This window comes from Eutrigla gurnardus (assembly GCF_963514095.1).
Source record: "Eutrigla gurnardus genome assembly, chromosome: 3".
Taxonomy (NCBI): Eukaryota; Metazoa; Chordata; class Actinopteri; order Perciformes; family Triglidae; genus Eutrigla; species Eutrigla gurnardus.
Window position 1 is genome coordinate 10,980,783 of NC_139917.1, and position 16,014 is coordinate 10,996,796.

Genomic DNA, 16,014 nt, shown 5'->3' on the forward strand with positions numbered 1-16,014 from the left:
TCTAGAATATGTGCGATGGACATGGGAAAAAAAAAGAAAAGGCTTTGGTAGACGGATTAAGAGATCTCCAAGGGTCACATAGGCTGAGCTGATTTATAAAAGATCTTCATGTAGTGGCAGAGTTGGACAGAGTAAGGGGTTTAGAGGAGGACCTATCTAGAACAGGATCTTGAATGAGATTGAAATCACCGCCTATAATCGGGTGGTGACTGTCTATATCTGGGAGAGACGAGAAAAGGTGGGTAATGAATTTGTCATCATCCCATACGGGGGCATAGACACTCACTAAAATAACAGGGATGTCAAACAACTTGCCTGAAACAGCCACAAAGCGCCCATTGGGATCTTCAATAGATTTTGTTGGCTCAAATGTTATATTTTTACTTATAATGATGGCCGCCCCTCTCGCCCTTGCAGAGAAATTGGAATGAAATACATGACTCATCCAAGGTCTTTTAATACGAGAAATCTCAGAAGTCTTAAGGTGAGTTTCTTGAAGGAAATAAATATCCCCTTTGAGTTGTCTCAAATGTGAAATCACTTTGCCTCTCTTAATTAAACCATTGATTCCCCTAACGTTCCACGACACAAACCTGCAGCCCTGATTCTGAGGTGTAGTTGTGTTGTGCATTATTCACCCTTTGTTAAGTAAAGATGTATGGTGGTGATGCCCTGAGGGAGGGGGGAGGGGACAAGGAAGAAAAAAAACAAAAAAGGAAAAAACAAAAGCAAAAATAACAGAGAACCCCATTAACACATTCAAAAACCCTTGTATAGCTTCCAGTTTCTTTATACTCACAGATCCCCATGGCTTCATCACTCCTGCAGGATTAAGTGTAACCCATATAGTACAGATAATCAAGTACTGAACTGAGAAAAGGTTTAGTGCCTCCCATATTAAACTATGTATATTATACATGATAAGGCTTATAACCAGTATTATTCAGATGTGAGCATAAAGTTTGCATAAAAGGTACTGTAGAGCAATAAAGAAGAAAAAACATAACAGTGTGAGTTTTCACCCTGTTTCACCTCTTTTAGAACAGTAGGGGGCGATATGATCCGGGAGTGGGAAACAAAATTAGAAGAGGTTGCATCTTCATGTATTAGAAAAACAAAAAACAAACAGTTATCCGGACTCACACTGCGATGTGACGGGTATCTTTGTATTAAATGTTTAACTGATATTACCCCTAACAGAATATGAAGAACCTGTTAAATAATTAACAGTTAAACGGCCGTTAGGCCGAGCTAACCAAAACAAACAGGGTAGTCTCCATACTCAGCCTCGGTACAACAAGCCCAAGTGGATATTTACAGATGTATACAGTCTCAGTGTTCGAGGAGCATCATAAAACACTAGAAAAAGGAGAGTCACTGTGTGTTAAATATTATGCCGAGACACTCTTACCGGCTGGGCGAGTCATCCCGCGGCCCACGCCCGTAATGGTGTTAGCATTGGCCGCTAGTGAATTAGTCCGTGCACCGGCTACCAGGTCGAGTCATGGGGCGGGCATGGAACTCACGTAGGCAGTGGCTTCTTCAACTGAGGAGAAACGTTTCTTAGTGCCGTCTTTCTTAGTGATTTGGAGCTTTGATGGGTAAAGCAGAGCCGGTCGGAGGCCCAGGTTGTACAGCTTAGCCATAACATCGCGGTAGGCCGCCCGTTGCTCTAAAACGTCGGGGCAGTAATCCTCGTAGATGCGGACCGGCGAATCACGGTACTTCAGGTCATTCCTCCGTTTGCGGGCCTCCCGGACTATTAGCTCCTTAGTCTGGTGTCGGTGACAGCAAACGATCACGGGCCTGGGCCTGTCTCCTTGCTGCGGCTTTGGAGCTAGGGAGCGGTGGGCTCGGTCCAGCTCTGGCGGGGTTTGTAGCACCTGGTTCCCGAATATCTCCAACAGGACATCCGAAAAAAAGGTTGTGGGTCGTGGACCTTCTATGGACTCTGGCAGGCCGACAATCCTGATGTTGTTACGCCGGCTTCGTCCCTCCAGGTCGATGTTTTTGGCTTTGAGCTTGACACAAGCCTCTGATAAAGTGGAGCATGATGCTTCTAGCGCTTGGATGCGTTCTTCCGTTAAGTTGGCGTTGGACTCCAGGCTCGCAATTCGTTCACCAAAGTCAGTCACTGTAGCCTGCACCGTGTCTAGTTTCGCTTCGAGGGAGATAAAGGCTGATCTGAGCTCAGCGGAAAGTGCCGCCGATATGGAGCGGCGGTGCTCCTCCAACAGGCTAGTCAGAGCAGGCATGCTAATCTGATTAGCCATGGCGGGCGAATCCTCTCTCGCGGTTTCTCTTTCCTTAGCCAGCCTGGTTCCGGAGGCCATAGAGCATGTAGAGTATAGTACTCACTTTTACTGAGCAGTCGGGTTGTGGTTGGGTTGTGAAAAGTTGTGTTTTTTCAGGTCAGCGCGGGAGAGCGCGAGACATGCGTCTACTCCATTCCCCTCTCCACCGGAAGTCCTGAAATGTGCATTTTTTTGCTTTATTGGGGGTCTGGGGACTCAGAACCAGTCAGTATCTGGTGTGACCACCATTTGCCTCATGCAGTGCAACACATCTTCGCATAGAGTTTATCAGATTGTCAATTGTGGCCTGTGGAATGTTGGTCCACTCCTCTTCAATGGCTGTTCGAAGTTGCTGGATATTAGTGGGAACTGGTACACGCTGTCGTATACGCCGGTCAAGCACATCCCAAACATGCTCAATGGGTGACATGTCCGGTGAGTATGCTGGCCATGCAAGAACTGGGACATTTTCAGCTTCCAAGAATTGTGTACAGATCCTTGCAACATGGGGCCGTGCATTATCTTGCTGAAACATGAGGTGATGTTCATGGATGTATGGCACAACAATGGGCTGCCCATACCATAACCCCACCACCACCATGGGCCACTCGATCCACAACATTGACATCAGCAAAGCGCTCACCCACACGACGCCACACACGCTGTCTGCCATCTGCCCTGAACAATGTAAACCGAGATTCATCCGTGAAGAGAACACCTCTCCAACGTGCCAGACGCCATCGAATGTGAGCATTTGCCCACTCAAGTCTGTTACGGCGACGAGCTGGAGTCAGGTCAAGACCCCGATGAGGACGACGAGCATGCAGTTGAGCTTCCCTGAGACGGTTTCTGACAGTTTGTGCAGAAATTGTTTGGTTATGCAAACCAATTGTTTCAGCAGCTGTCTGAGTGGCTGGTCTCAGACGATCTTGGAGGTGAACCTGCTGGATGTGGAGGTCCTGGGCTGGTGTGGTTACACGTGGTCGCGGTTGTGAGGCCGGTTGGATGTACTGCCATATTCTCTGAAACGCCTTTGGAGACGGCTTATGGTGGAGAAATGAACATCCAATGCACGAGCAACAGATCTGGTTGACATTCCTGCTGTCAGCATGCCAATTGCACGCTCCCTCAATGCTTGTGGCATCTGTGGCATTTTGCTGTGAGACAAAACTGCACATTTCAGAGTGGCCTTTTATTGTGGGCAGTATAAGGTACACCTGTGCACTAATCATGATGTCAGATCAGCATCTTGATGTGGCACACCTGTGAGGTGGGATGGATTATCTCAGCAAAGCAGAAGTGCTCACTATCACACATTTAGACAGATTTGTGAACAATGTTTGAGAGAAATGGTAATATTGTGTATCTGGAATGAATTTTAGATCTTTAAGTCCATCTCATGAAAAATGGGAGCAAAAACAAAAGTGTTGCGTTTATATTTTTGTTGAGTGTATATATATATTTAGCTGTCCCAATGTGGTCTCCTCTCGTTGTCCAAGCCTCTCGTGAGATTCGTAAATGCCGCTCAGAAAAACTTGAATATCCGACTGGCCGATTGAAGACGCAACGTAGTGTATACTATCTCACTGAGCCAGCTATTAGCCAATCACAGCGCTTCAAAATGGACGAGAGCAGCAGGTCCCAGATTCGACACACCATAGACATGTCCAGACAGAAAAAAAACAAATAACTAAACAGGAAAAAGAAGTCCACAAAATAAAAGTGCGTTATATATCGGATTTATATAAAATATGAAAGCAAAATCAAACATGACTTATACTGACATATTTAAAATAACAATACGTATTACTATGTTCCCATGGTTTACAAACGTATGTAGTGAATTAAGTAAGCCATGACAATGCAACGATTTTAGATCCTTCACTACAAAAGTGAAAGTTATTGTAACTTCAGTGTACATATTGTGATCAGCTCCAAACTTCACACAGTTGATGAGAGTCCCACCCTGAACACGTCTGCACTGCAATATTGACTCACAATCAGAGCGCCACCTATTGGCGACATGAAATGTTTTTACACTGGTATGCACTCCTCCTGTGTCAAATTTGGTAGGAAGAGCCTCCAGACGTTGCTCATGCTTCCTGTCGAAGATTGGGAGGACGCCTTGAACGGCGTTACCGCGGCGATGCCCTTTCTCCATGTAAGAGGAAGCGATGTTTCCAGTGGGTCGCTACAGTCCCAGTGTCGTGGAACTTTGCACCCCAGTCGAGCATGATGACTTTAATCGTCTGATACGATAATCGACATGAAAATTCAACGAAGGGACGACCAGCGATCACATCGTGGAGGCCCAGGTAGCCTACCTTGGCCCTGGCTAACATAATGTAATCTAGTGTTGTTAGGCCCATACCTCGGCCTGTGTGTCCTCACTGAGCTACAAATGTAATGGGGGTTGACGGGGCAAAATCAATAACAGCGTCTTTGGGGACATCTAAAAACCAGACAGGGCCGGTGTGGAGGAGGGCGAGGTGGAAAAGGAGGTGGAAGAAATCATGTTAAAGGGATAGTTCAGAATTTTGGACATAAGACCTATTTTCCAAGTGAGCCGGGTGTGTTTGAGACGTCTGGAGACGTTTTCAAGAAATTTCATTCAGTTCTTCTAGTTGCCGAGTTCGCTTATGCTATGGCTAGCGCAAGTCAATCGTTCTTAGCTAGCATGGCATTAAAAACAGTCTTGCCCACTCCACAGTGCACCCGAGGCAAATCCATTGTAACGGCAGACTATCGATGTACATATGTGTTGATAGAATGTTTGAAATAAAACCAACCTTGCATTTTTAAGGATTTATGTCTCAGCAGCAGCAGCAGTGTGTCATAGTTCCTAGTAGGCTATGGCAGCGGCAGACTGATATCACCTAGCACTTATAAGTTACCGGTTCTATAATAGTTTGTCTGCTGTCATTGCTACAGACGCAGAGTAGCCTGTAGTGCTAGTTTCTTCAATCTCACAGAAATGGACACTTTTGGAGAATATACTGAAACTTTTGAAGACTCTGATGAGGAGTTTTTTTCCACCCAAACCCAACTGTACCTGTACGAGCCTGAATATACAGAGGAAGAATTGCGCGAGAGGGATGCTCAAAGGGCAGAACGTGAACGAGCGTCTGTGGAGACCGAGATAGCCCCCGCTGGAGCTGAGAACCGGGACCGAACAAACGGAGACTGGTGGTGCCAGGAGGGAATCCCCCGCAACGCGTACGGACGGAGCAGAGGTCTGGGTTCGCGGTGCGTAATTGTGGCTTTGCGTGGCCGTGGGCTGCCCGGTGTTTGAGTGAGGTCCAATCGCTTTTCACCTAGGTCTGAGGGCATGAGTCCCGACAATTCGTCCCGGTTCGATTGCCTATTTACGGGCAGTATTTCGGGCTGCGCGTCAGAGTTTTGAGTCCGACGGAGCAAAGTAAAGTACCACTGCTGCTGAGAAACTAGTTCCTCAAAAAATGGATGATTCATGCGATGCAAGGTTAGTTTTGTTTCAAATATTATTCTATCAACACAAATATGTACATCGACAGTCTAGTGTTTTAATGGACTTGCCTCGGGTTCACTGTGGAGTGGGCAAGACTGTTTTTAATGCTTGTCTAGCTAAGAACCATTGACTTGCGCTAGCTATAGCATAAGCGAACTCGGCAACTAGAAGAACTGAATGAAATTTCTTGAAAACGTCTCCAGACGTCTCGAACACACCAGCTGACTTGGAAAATAGGTCTTATGTCCAAAATTCTGAATTATCCCTTTAAACAGACCATAAATGTGTCACGGTGTGGAGACTTTAGGTTGACATTAATTTTATTGTTCCAAGTCACATATTGTCTCTTTAAATGGCAACGTTAAAATGAAAATAGGAGAATACATGTCGACCAGAGGTGCAGCATATGGTAATTATAGAATAACTTATTTTAGCATTTTTTATATAAACAGTAAAAACACTGATTTTTGACAGCTGTTCCCCAGCTGTACTTAAATCTGGATTCACAACTGCTAGTTCTAACAGGATGAAACTTTTGGCACAATTTTTTTTTAAAGATTTAGAGGCCAGAGAGGAAGATTTACTGTAATCGATGGAAATGCACACGTAATGATTAGCCTGTTATGGCTACAGAAGTAGGTAGATAAGGGGGGCCCATCAGCAGTGACCACTTCTGGCCCTTTGCTTTTGGACATGCACTGTATTTGGTCAGCCCAATCTGTATCAGTGAGCATCCAAAACCAAATAAACACAACCAAGCAACCTTTTGCTATATAACTTAATTAACACGTGACTATCAGTGCGTAAAGTAATGAGAACTGAGGCCACAATATGAAGTAGTCCAGATATAAATCTGCTCCAGACATACATTTAATGGTTAGCACAAGAATATTAGATGCAAAGACTATATCATACCAGAGTGTTTTGGGGGTATGTGTTTGACAAGCATGTGATAATGCTAGTTTTATTTTTTAGATGCAACACTGCCCTCTCTTTCCACTGCATGGTATCACAAGCCATGTTTCAAAGGATCAGCTCTCATGGCAAGGGCCAAAATTCTACCTTGATGAGCTAAACCAAAAAAATAATAAAAGGGTTTAGTATACACATGAATGCAAAAAAGCACACAAGTAAATATATAAAAATACTTTATTAGACATCTACCTTTGACAAACAAGTTTATCATTGAGCTGGTTCCATTCAATGACAGCAGCACCAAAACCACCAAGAAACATGAATAATAACAAACAACAGAGAACGAGGACACATGGTGGGGAAAGCTTATAAGAACTAGAGCTGAAATGTACTTCGGAGTCATTTTTCAATGTGCGGTGAGTTGGTCCAGGTTGTCGTTGCTGCGGCTGGAGAGGTGGGCCTCCAGAATTTCCCCAAACAGACCCCTCTTCAGGAGGCTGTAGGCCATGGGCAGAAGTTGCCTGATAACCTTGTGGAAATACTGTGGATCGTCAGGAAACGAAAGATTAATAATGCATTTCTTCACAATCTCACTAGTTGCAAAATTCAGGACTTCACATGGCTTAAAGGTTGAGTAGGTGATTCTATTCAGAAACACTTCCTGTTATATTACTTGAAATCCTCGTAACATACCGCAATGAAGAAATGAAATGCTCTGAAAATAAACAAATTTCACAATGTCATCTGTGGCCGTAGCAGGACTTTGAAAAACCCGTCCAATCAAAAAAGTTGGGCTGGAGAAAATAATTGGACGGCCTCCCTGTCTGTCAATGCTTACTTCCTGATTGCGCCATGCACAGTGGCGTGGGGAAAATTTCCGAGGAAGCCAAGTGAGACACAACCTCTAAGCTGTGTACGTTTTACAGGGTGGGAGCAGAAAAACGGACGTTGCAGTTTATATGTTGCTATTTCCCATGGTCGGATGAACTATTAGACTCGCCCAGCATCATTTTACCAGGACTTGCACACGCTGAGCAGCGTCTCTCTCTCTCTCTCTCTTATTATTATATGATTATTCAGGGAGCAGGAATCCTTGTCAAAAAGGAGACAGGGCCAGCAGAATAGCCGCTGTAGCTTGGCGCTACCAGCTAGCCACTCAGTGCGGACGTAATTCTCCTAATTAAAAAGGTCCGAAAACCTTTCTTCTACGTACGGACTCCGTACTACGGAGCTCTAGTTTTGGTGTTGGCCGGCCGTCAGATTTAATCCGGAGTTGCTGTTGTAGAGGCAGTTTAGTAAAATTATTTTTTACTAAATACTCCAAATCTCCACCCTCCATAATTGCGCTTAAAAAAATAGCTATCTTATCAAGAGATGAACACAAAGCAACGAATCTTCCGTTATTTCATTCATGGACGTTGACGTCGATAACATACTGTGATTTGATTGGCCTGATGCCAACTGGTTCACGGCTTCCCTTTACACTGTCCTGACCAATCACAGGGGAGCAGTGTTGTGACAATAGCCTCACCTGATTGGTCAATCATTCTTTTCCACCAAGGGAGGCCAGCGCAGCTTGGCCTCCTCACAGACAACAGGGTGCAGTAACATGTTTTCAACGCTCATTCACCCCGTAACATTTAGAGGGGCGCTGTTTTACACATCATGAAACGCTCAATAATTAATGAAGAGAGACGAGGAGGAGACGACAGATACATCACAGAGGGATTACGGAAACTGTTAAAAAAGTGATTTTATTAAATGATAGTTATATTACAAAAAAACTGAGGAAGCCTGGCTTCCCTTGGCCTCTGCAAAAAAAAAGCCACTGGCCATGCAGATCTTGAGCATTGAATAAATATGGATGTAATCATTTTCAAAATTCACAACGTGATTTTGTCTTCCTACTCTCTGGCACGCAGCTGTATTAAAAGGACCATCTTTCAACGCCTTTGAACAGAGGTCTGAACGCCTTTTGTCTTTTGGTTTCGGCGACGCGTTCAAAGTCAAGTGAGTGTCGAAGGGCATTTGTGCATCACGTTGGTGGAGACTTACATGGGATCCGTAACAGAAGAGGTCCAATCCCAGTTCATATCCCATGCCATAGTCACACTCATCGTTGGCAAACTGAACAAATGTGACCATCTCTTGGAGAGGTCCGAAGGCTTTGACTCGCTCCTCATCATTCCTGGCTTCAGCAATCGCCTTGAGGATCTTCTTGAGACCAGCTGGATACAGAATAGAATAATGAACACCAAGGAACCACTGATCCAGTTATATACCATGAATTAAACCCATTAAAGCCCTGATTATGCTTCCGCGTAGTGATAACGCAACGGCAACGCAACGGCCACGCAGTTGCTTGCAGATGGTTCTGCGTTGGGTTTACGTGTCGAAATGCAATTCAATGCCACACCGGTAAAGGGCGCTATGGTTTTTGTAAAGACTGACCGACCGACCGAGACCCTTGGCGTATATCGTCGTAGCCTCGTTATAGCGTATATGTTTACTTTCCGGCTTTAAACGTCCACAATTTTTCAGAACTTGGTGTTTTATTTCTTTGTGCAAAAGCGAGAAGGTGCAAACAATAAAACGAGGTGAAAACAATAAAAGTAGCCTTTTAAAAGTTTAAATGGCGGTGTTTATGAGTGGAAACCGGATAGCGGTCTCCAGCGGATGTAGTTAGCGGACCAATCACAGCCGATGCCGCGGCGTTTGTGTTGCGTTGGTGTTGCGTCGCCTCGACGCGCGTCTAGGATTTTTGGGAGGCACACGTCAGGCCCTTGCGTTGACGTAAGGGGGGTCCGCAAGGACGTAAGGGGTCCGCAAGCCCCCTTGCGTTGTGTCGACGCGGAAGCATAATTCAGCCTTAAGTCTTGTCAAGGTTTATTTCTATATACACAAAATATAAGCTCACCATCTGTTTCTGGGAGTTCTCTGTATCCTACATCATTCTTGTCTACAGGTACAACGATGCCGGCACCGTGAAACGTCTTGGTGACCACCTACGGCGTGACAAGAGATTAGCTGCCGATTTCAACTTGGAGCACAACACTTAAAAACATATTTTTTTCTTTAATAATATATGACCACAACCACTTTAAAATGATTTACCCATGGTATTATGAAATTACAGTATTAAGTGATGAAGTGGGGCTGGGAATATGTCTGTTTATCTACTGCGACTGTACCAAGGAGTCTCCTTGAAACTAATGTGGACTATTCCAAATGTGAGAGGTATGACGTGACGTAACCCTGACGTAAATTAGGGATGCACGATATTGATTTTTTGAAGCCGATACCGATATCGATAACTTTCTGCTCCTCGGGACCGATACCGATACCGATAATATTGTTATTCGTTTTTGAATGTATATTCAGATCAAATTCAGGTCAAAAACACTAATGACTAAGCTTAGGTAGATTTAGCATAGCTTTGCCTTTTACCAAACACCTAACCAGATGTATCACAGTGACATGATAATTATTACTATGAACAAAAGAAAGCCAAGAACAGTTTTGACTCTTCAATAAAATGACAATATTTATTTTTTTCAAATAAATATGTAAGTGAGTCAGTCAGTCAATGACAACTTTCCCTGAGCAGCATGGGATATGCACACACAAGTGCTGCTACATTAAACTGTTGGTCCTGATCCACACAGAAATGTAAACTACGGTAATAGGCAGAAATATCAGCAAAGCAACAGCCACTACTGCGGATGTGATCCCCTCCATTCAAGCGCTGACGCGACTGCTAAAACAAACGTTACCAACAGACCACGGAGTGAAAACATCAAAGGAAACCCCGTTAAAAGCAGTGGAAACGCGTTTTGGTGACATCGAGGAAAAGCCACTGTATTATCTCTCAACTATATTGGACCCGAGGTACAAGGACCGCTACTTCACCCGTGCATCAAAACGCTAAACTACGGGCTCGCTGCTTCTTTAGCGGCGCCGGCGTCTTCATACGCTTTTAACACACCGTCGTAGCGATGGTGATGTGCGAGGTGACTTTTAAGGTTGGATGTATTAAAGCTCGATGCCTTTTTCCCTCCTCTTGGAACTTCTGCATTGCATTTGTTACAAATGGCAAACGATTCAGTTTCCTCAGAAACTTTGAAGTAGTCCCACAGTACAGACGCCATGCGTGTTTGTTTACTAGTCTTCCTCCTCCACTCGCTCGCAGCCTCTACGTCACAGCCAGGCATGAGAAGGGAGCGCTCGATTTGTGGATTAACTCCCTCCTCCGAAACCTGTGATACCACAGTAACCACATCACATGCTAAACGGGAGGCGCCTAGAAAAAAACTAACGTCCCTCATCCCAATCCACCCGCTGTTTTAACACAAAAATCCTATTTTCGGATTATCGGAGGTATTAATAATTGTATCGGATTTATCGGGTTGACGTCATAATTCCTATTATCGGGCCGATAATTATCGGTCCGATAATTATCGTGCATCCCTAACGTAAATCATGTGATGAATATAATTTTGCATAGTATTGAGTTGATATACTGCAGTGGGTGTTAGGAGTGTCATGACAAAACCTGTTGCTTACCTTCTTGTCCCTCTGCTTCATGCCTTTGGTCTTCTGCTCGAGAGACAAGCCCAGAGTCTCTGCTCTGTCTCTCAGCTGTGTCTCCAAGCTGTCCAACGCTGCTTCTCCAGCTTTCTTGCTGCCCCTCTCTTTCCTCCTCCTCAACAGATACAGGCTGATGGAGGAGGGAGCCAAGGGATCAACCATTACATACAAGGAAGTAGAAAGAGAGACAGCATTCAATTCACGATTTGCTACTGATGAGAAATGAAAAGTGCAGCATCAGACTACTCAACTTGATGTAATTTGATCATGTATAAGAAAATATTAAAATACAAAATGCCAGATGGATAAAATGCCCTGTGCATTTCGAATGACTTCTACAAATCATACTCTAAAAAGGGTGTACATTCTGAAATGTAAACTTTCTTTCTTAAAACAGGCAGCTGAACCTGATCACATGGAGTGAAAATGTGTCTGTATGGTGAATATGTGGTTAGTACTCACAGGACAGCAGCAAACACGTTGTCTCCCATCTGTGTGATGGTGCAACCTTTCTTGGCTTCGTTTGCCCCAACAAACGAAGGGAGGGAGTCTGGAGTGTCTCTGGTTAAATTGGGCACAATTCAATTCAGTAAATCAGAGTTAATCGTGCTCATGTAGATATAGTTTCTGCTGGCAAGCTAGCTTCTCCATCAACACTCAAAATATCATCATCTAGACAATAAATGTGGCAGCAACCTTGTTGTTTGTACATAGACAGTCTCTGATTTATACACATACATTTATAGACGTAGTTTGGTCTCTGTACTAATATTAGCTACTCGTTAGCTTTTCTTCCTCCATTTCTGATTCAGCAACATCTGAGGCTTTCCTGAAACAGCTCCACACAAATTTCTCAAGTTGAAATATGTCATCTTGCGCTAATGATGCAAATTTAGCATATTCGCCTCATTCATGTCATGCAATTTGCTTCGCCATTGGTGTGAGCACACCATAAGTCAATGGGTCTGTAGTGGAAGCTACAGTGTTGTCATAAAAGCAAAAGTACACTGCAGTTGTGTGTACCTGTAGTAGCCGATGTGATGCTGACTGTCTTCGCTCCCCAGAAGGATGGTCTGAAACTCTGGCGGGTCGTATAAATACCGCCAGTGGAGGTGGAAGTTGGGCTGAGGATTCTTTGAGTTTTTGTGGGCTCCTGCCAGGATGTCAAAGGGACCGACCAGCTGCAAACCCAGTGTGTCTTTCAGTGCACCTAAAATGTATATTAAGACGAAAATGCAAATTAGGCTATGATAATGAATGTGTATACAAACAAGATTTTCTATTCTACATTTGTTCCAGAACATTGATCATATCGGTTTTGACCAATTTTGACCGAACCGTACAAACAGCAGCAGACCATGAAACTGCTTCTCAATACAAAACAGGCGAATATAAAGGCAACATCTAACAAAGACACTCGTCTAGCAGGTTTCCTCAAATTCTCTGGGGTTATTGCATATTTTTCACGGGTAGTCTCAAAGAAGCTTTTGTGCATTTAGACATAATAAATGATTCAATGCTCGGACGCACCATCTTAGGGCTGGGCAATATACACCATATTGCCAAAAGCATTCTCTTGACTTGCATATGAACTTAAGTGACATCCCATTCTTTATCCATCAGGTTTAATATGATGTCGATCCAACCTTTGCTGCTATAACAGCTTCAACTCTTCTCGGAAGGCTTTCCGAAAAGTTTAAGTGTGTGTTTATGGGAATTTTTGACCGTTCTTCCAGAAGCGTATTTCTGAGGTCACACTGATGTTGGACTTCACTGAGCTCCTGAGAGCGACCCATTCTTTCACACGTTTGTAGAAACAGTCTGCATGCCTAGGTGCTTGCTTTTATACACCTGTGGCCATGGAAGTGACTGGAACACCTGATTTCAATTATTTGGATGGGTGAGTGAATACTTCTGGCAATATAGTGTATCTCGATGTTCTATCCATATCATGATATCAGACTAGATATCATCTTAGATTTTGGATATTGTAATACTCAATAAGTGCTGTCTTTTGCTGCTTTTAACGGCAGCATTGCAGTCAAGTGATGCATTTTCTGAACTTAAAACTTGTATTTGCCTTTGCTCACTCAGTCATCATACCCAAATTACTGCTGATTATTTACCAAAATAGGTGTAAATATTTTGTGAAAGCAACCTTGTCCTATCAGTGTGTGTTGTGTAACAGGATACATCACTAGTATAAAGAGCATACCACGGGGGTTGACAGAACAAATCTCTTTGCAGAAGTCCCAGAAGTGGTACAGATCTTCTGGCATTTGAAGCTTGTACAGTTTCACCATCTCATCTCGAAGCTCTGGATGCACCTCTGATAACGGCATGGCTTTGGCTTCTTCCGGACGGGCTTTCTTCAGCTCCCCATTGCCTGTACCCGCCCCCTGAAGACATTTATTGCAGGAAAAGAATGTTATACACAAAGTTGCCAGTTTATTTGGTACAAAAAGCTACAAAGAATGTATTTTAATACAACACTGCAATAAACTGAATTTATTGGGTTGCAGGTCTTTCCAAGGGTAGACTAAATATTAGAAACATGTTTTGCTATGATGATAATGGAAATTTAGCCAACAGAATCAAACAAGGATAAAGGATGAAAATGTCATTGGGCCCAGAGGATTCAGGTGCCTGTGTGTTATTTTAACTCTAAACACCTCCCAGATGTACCAGTCAAACAATAAGAGATTAATATTGCAAGTCATGGTGCCGGCATCCAGACTTGTCCATTTCATTAGCAGATTGCATTATTATCAGTCGTAAAAGCAGTATGATTTAGTGTTATTGCAGGCATATAAATGTAATTTGTGGTTCTGTTACTGGGAATCCCCACTGGAAACGAGTTGTGAGCGCTCTGTTGTCCAATCACAGACTCCGTCTTCTGTAAACGTCTCACTGACCTTCAGCAGGCTGACTGACTGCAGACGTTTACTGAACCAAAAGACTTTTCATGTCGGCTCCATGGGAAGAAAACAACAGAGTGTTTGTCAGCCTGTGTATTGATTAACTGATTTTATTTCTGTCCACCGGAGTGAGTGAAAGGGATCTGCCTGTAGTGAACAGGCAAGCGTAGAGATGGCCCTTTTAATACAGCTGCGTGCCAGAGTAGAAAGACGAAATCCACGTTATTTTGAAAATGATTACATCTATCTTTTTTCAATAAACATGGGCTTTACGACTGAGATAAATAGGTAGTACTGCTAGTACACGGTCCATGTGTGTTTGAGAGACAGTGACAGAAGCGAATAGAAGGTGGACTACTGCAGGCAAGGTTCCTGTAAGTTATTCATAAAAAATATTTTGAATATTTATGGTTTGAATGAAGCTCCAGAGCTTTAAACCATTCGGTACAGCTCTAGTTATTAGTTATACGTAGGTTTGCAAAATTCCTGGAATTTTCAAAGTTGGAAACTTACCATGGGAATTAACTGGTGTTTATGGGAATTAACGTGAATAAACCTGGAATTTACAAAATTGAAGGTTGGCCCTTAACAGGGATTTTGAATATAGTTGAGTAAAATATATTTTAGCATAATCTTGACAAAAACAACAAGATTTCATGGAAGAACACCTGCGGATCGCATGTACATAGCACACTGCTTACTGCAGGGGTATTGAGGCCACGCCCCCTAGATGCACTGTACATTCCTCCATCACATGCACAGATGATTTCTAGAACCCTGGACTACTGAGGCCACCTTTTTGAGCCCATGGACTATATAAAGTGAAGTATGTTTTGATGATATTATGGGGTAAATATATTTGATGTATGTTATTAATGTTTAACTTGCAAATATCACATACAAATGTATTCATACAGTAGATAGTTAGCTGATAAATTAGATGCTAAATAAGCTATAGCTAACACCATTTAATTGACCATTTAAGAGGCTATCTTATCATGATGCTAGTTGCTTTAAATGTGATGCAGCTTTTTCTGCCTCCTTTAAGACGTTTTTCTGTGCATCAATTGTAAAATATTTGAAGACAAGCGGTTATCTTATTCTACAGGAAAATGTTGTAGAGGCATTTCACACATGCCAATGTTCAAGGAAAGACTCTGTATAGGGGTAAATATTTTGAACAGGCATATACGTGCCACAAATGCAGCATATTGCAAAGTGCAAATATAATAAACAAATATTCCAAAATCCCCCAGCTTAACTGTAGCTTACTTAAATGTATAGGATATGTCCCGAACCTTTGCAAGCCCAGTTAAAAGTAATTTACATCCAGAGTTTTGGAGTGGATGCACATGTGCTAGTGCTGATTTTATGTGGGGCAGACTGCTGTAAAACTGACTGTAACACCATCAGCAGAGCACTACTGTATATTAGGAAATGTAGGGCTAGGTATGCGACAATGTAGTGATAAGTGATAAGAAACACTCGCGATAGGTTGTGGTGAATTTTCATCATCGGGATCGTCGAAAATATCGTCATGGGTGATTTCAAAAGGTTTCTATCTATTTATCCTTCATGCAGGCAGACCTTGTGATTTATAACCATCCTTTTAAGAAGATTTGATTGTTTTCACTAAAAAGGATGTTTACTGGAAAAGAAGGGTGTTCTGTGTCGCGATAATAATATATATTTTTTGTTAACAAAATGTAAAAGTTATTCCAGTATGTTTTAGTGACATTTTAAGAGTTTTGAGCACATTTTAATGAATAGTGGGATAATGTCATGAATTGCAATAATTTTGGCTAGCTCACCC

General features: G+C 43.0%; 1 protein-coding gene across 1 annotated transcript in view; it reads right to left on the bottom strand.

Moving 5' to 3' along the window:
• Window positions 1–6,916: 6,916 nt before the first annotated feature.
• hpf1 (histone PARylation factor 1) overlaps window positions 6,917–16,014 on the bottom strand; it is an 11,266-nt gene continuing 2,168 nt past the window's right edge. The window contains exons 2-8 of the mRNA XM_084005290.1: window positions 13,499–13,682; window positions 12,307–12,493; window positions 11,746–11,844; window positions 11,260–11,413; window positions 9,614–9,701; window positions 8,752–8,924; window positions 6,917–7,237 (exon numbers count right to left, since the gene is read on the bottom strand). Coding sequence (XP_083861416.1) covers window positions 7,103–7,237; window positions 8,752–8,924; window positions 9,614–9,701; window positions 11,260–11,413; window positions 11,746–11,844; window positions 12,307–12,493; window positions 13,499–13,682 — 1,020 coding nt within the window. The 3' untranslated portion in view covers window positions 6,917–7,102. The remainder of the gene's footprint in view (window positions 7,238–8,751; window positions 8,925–9,613; window positions 9,702–11,259; window positions 11,414–11,745; window positions 11,845–12,306; window positions 12,494–13,498; window positions 13,683–16,014) is intronic.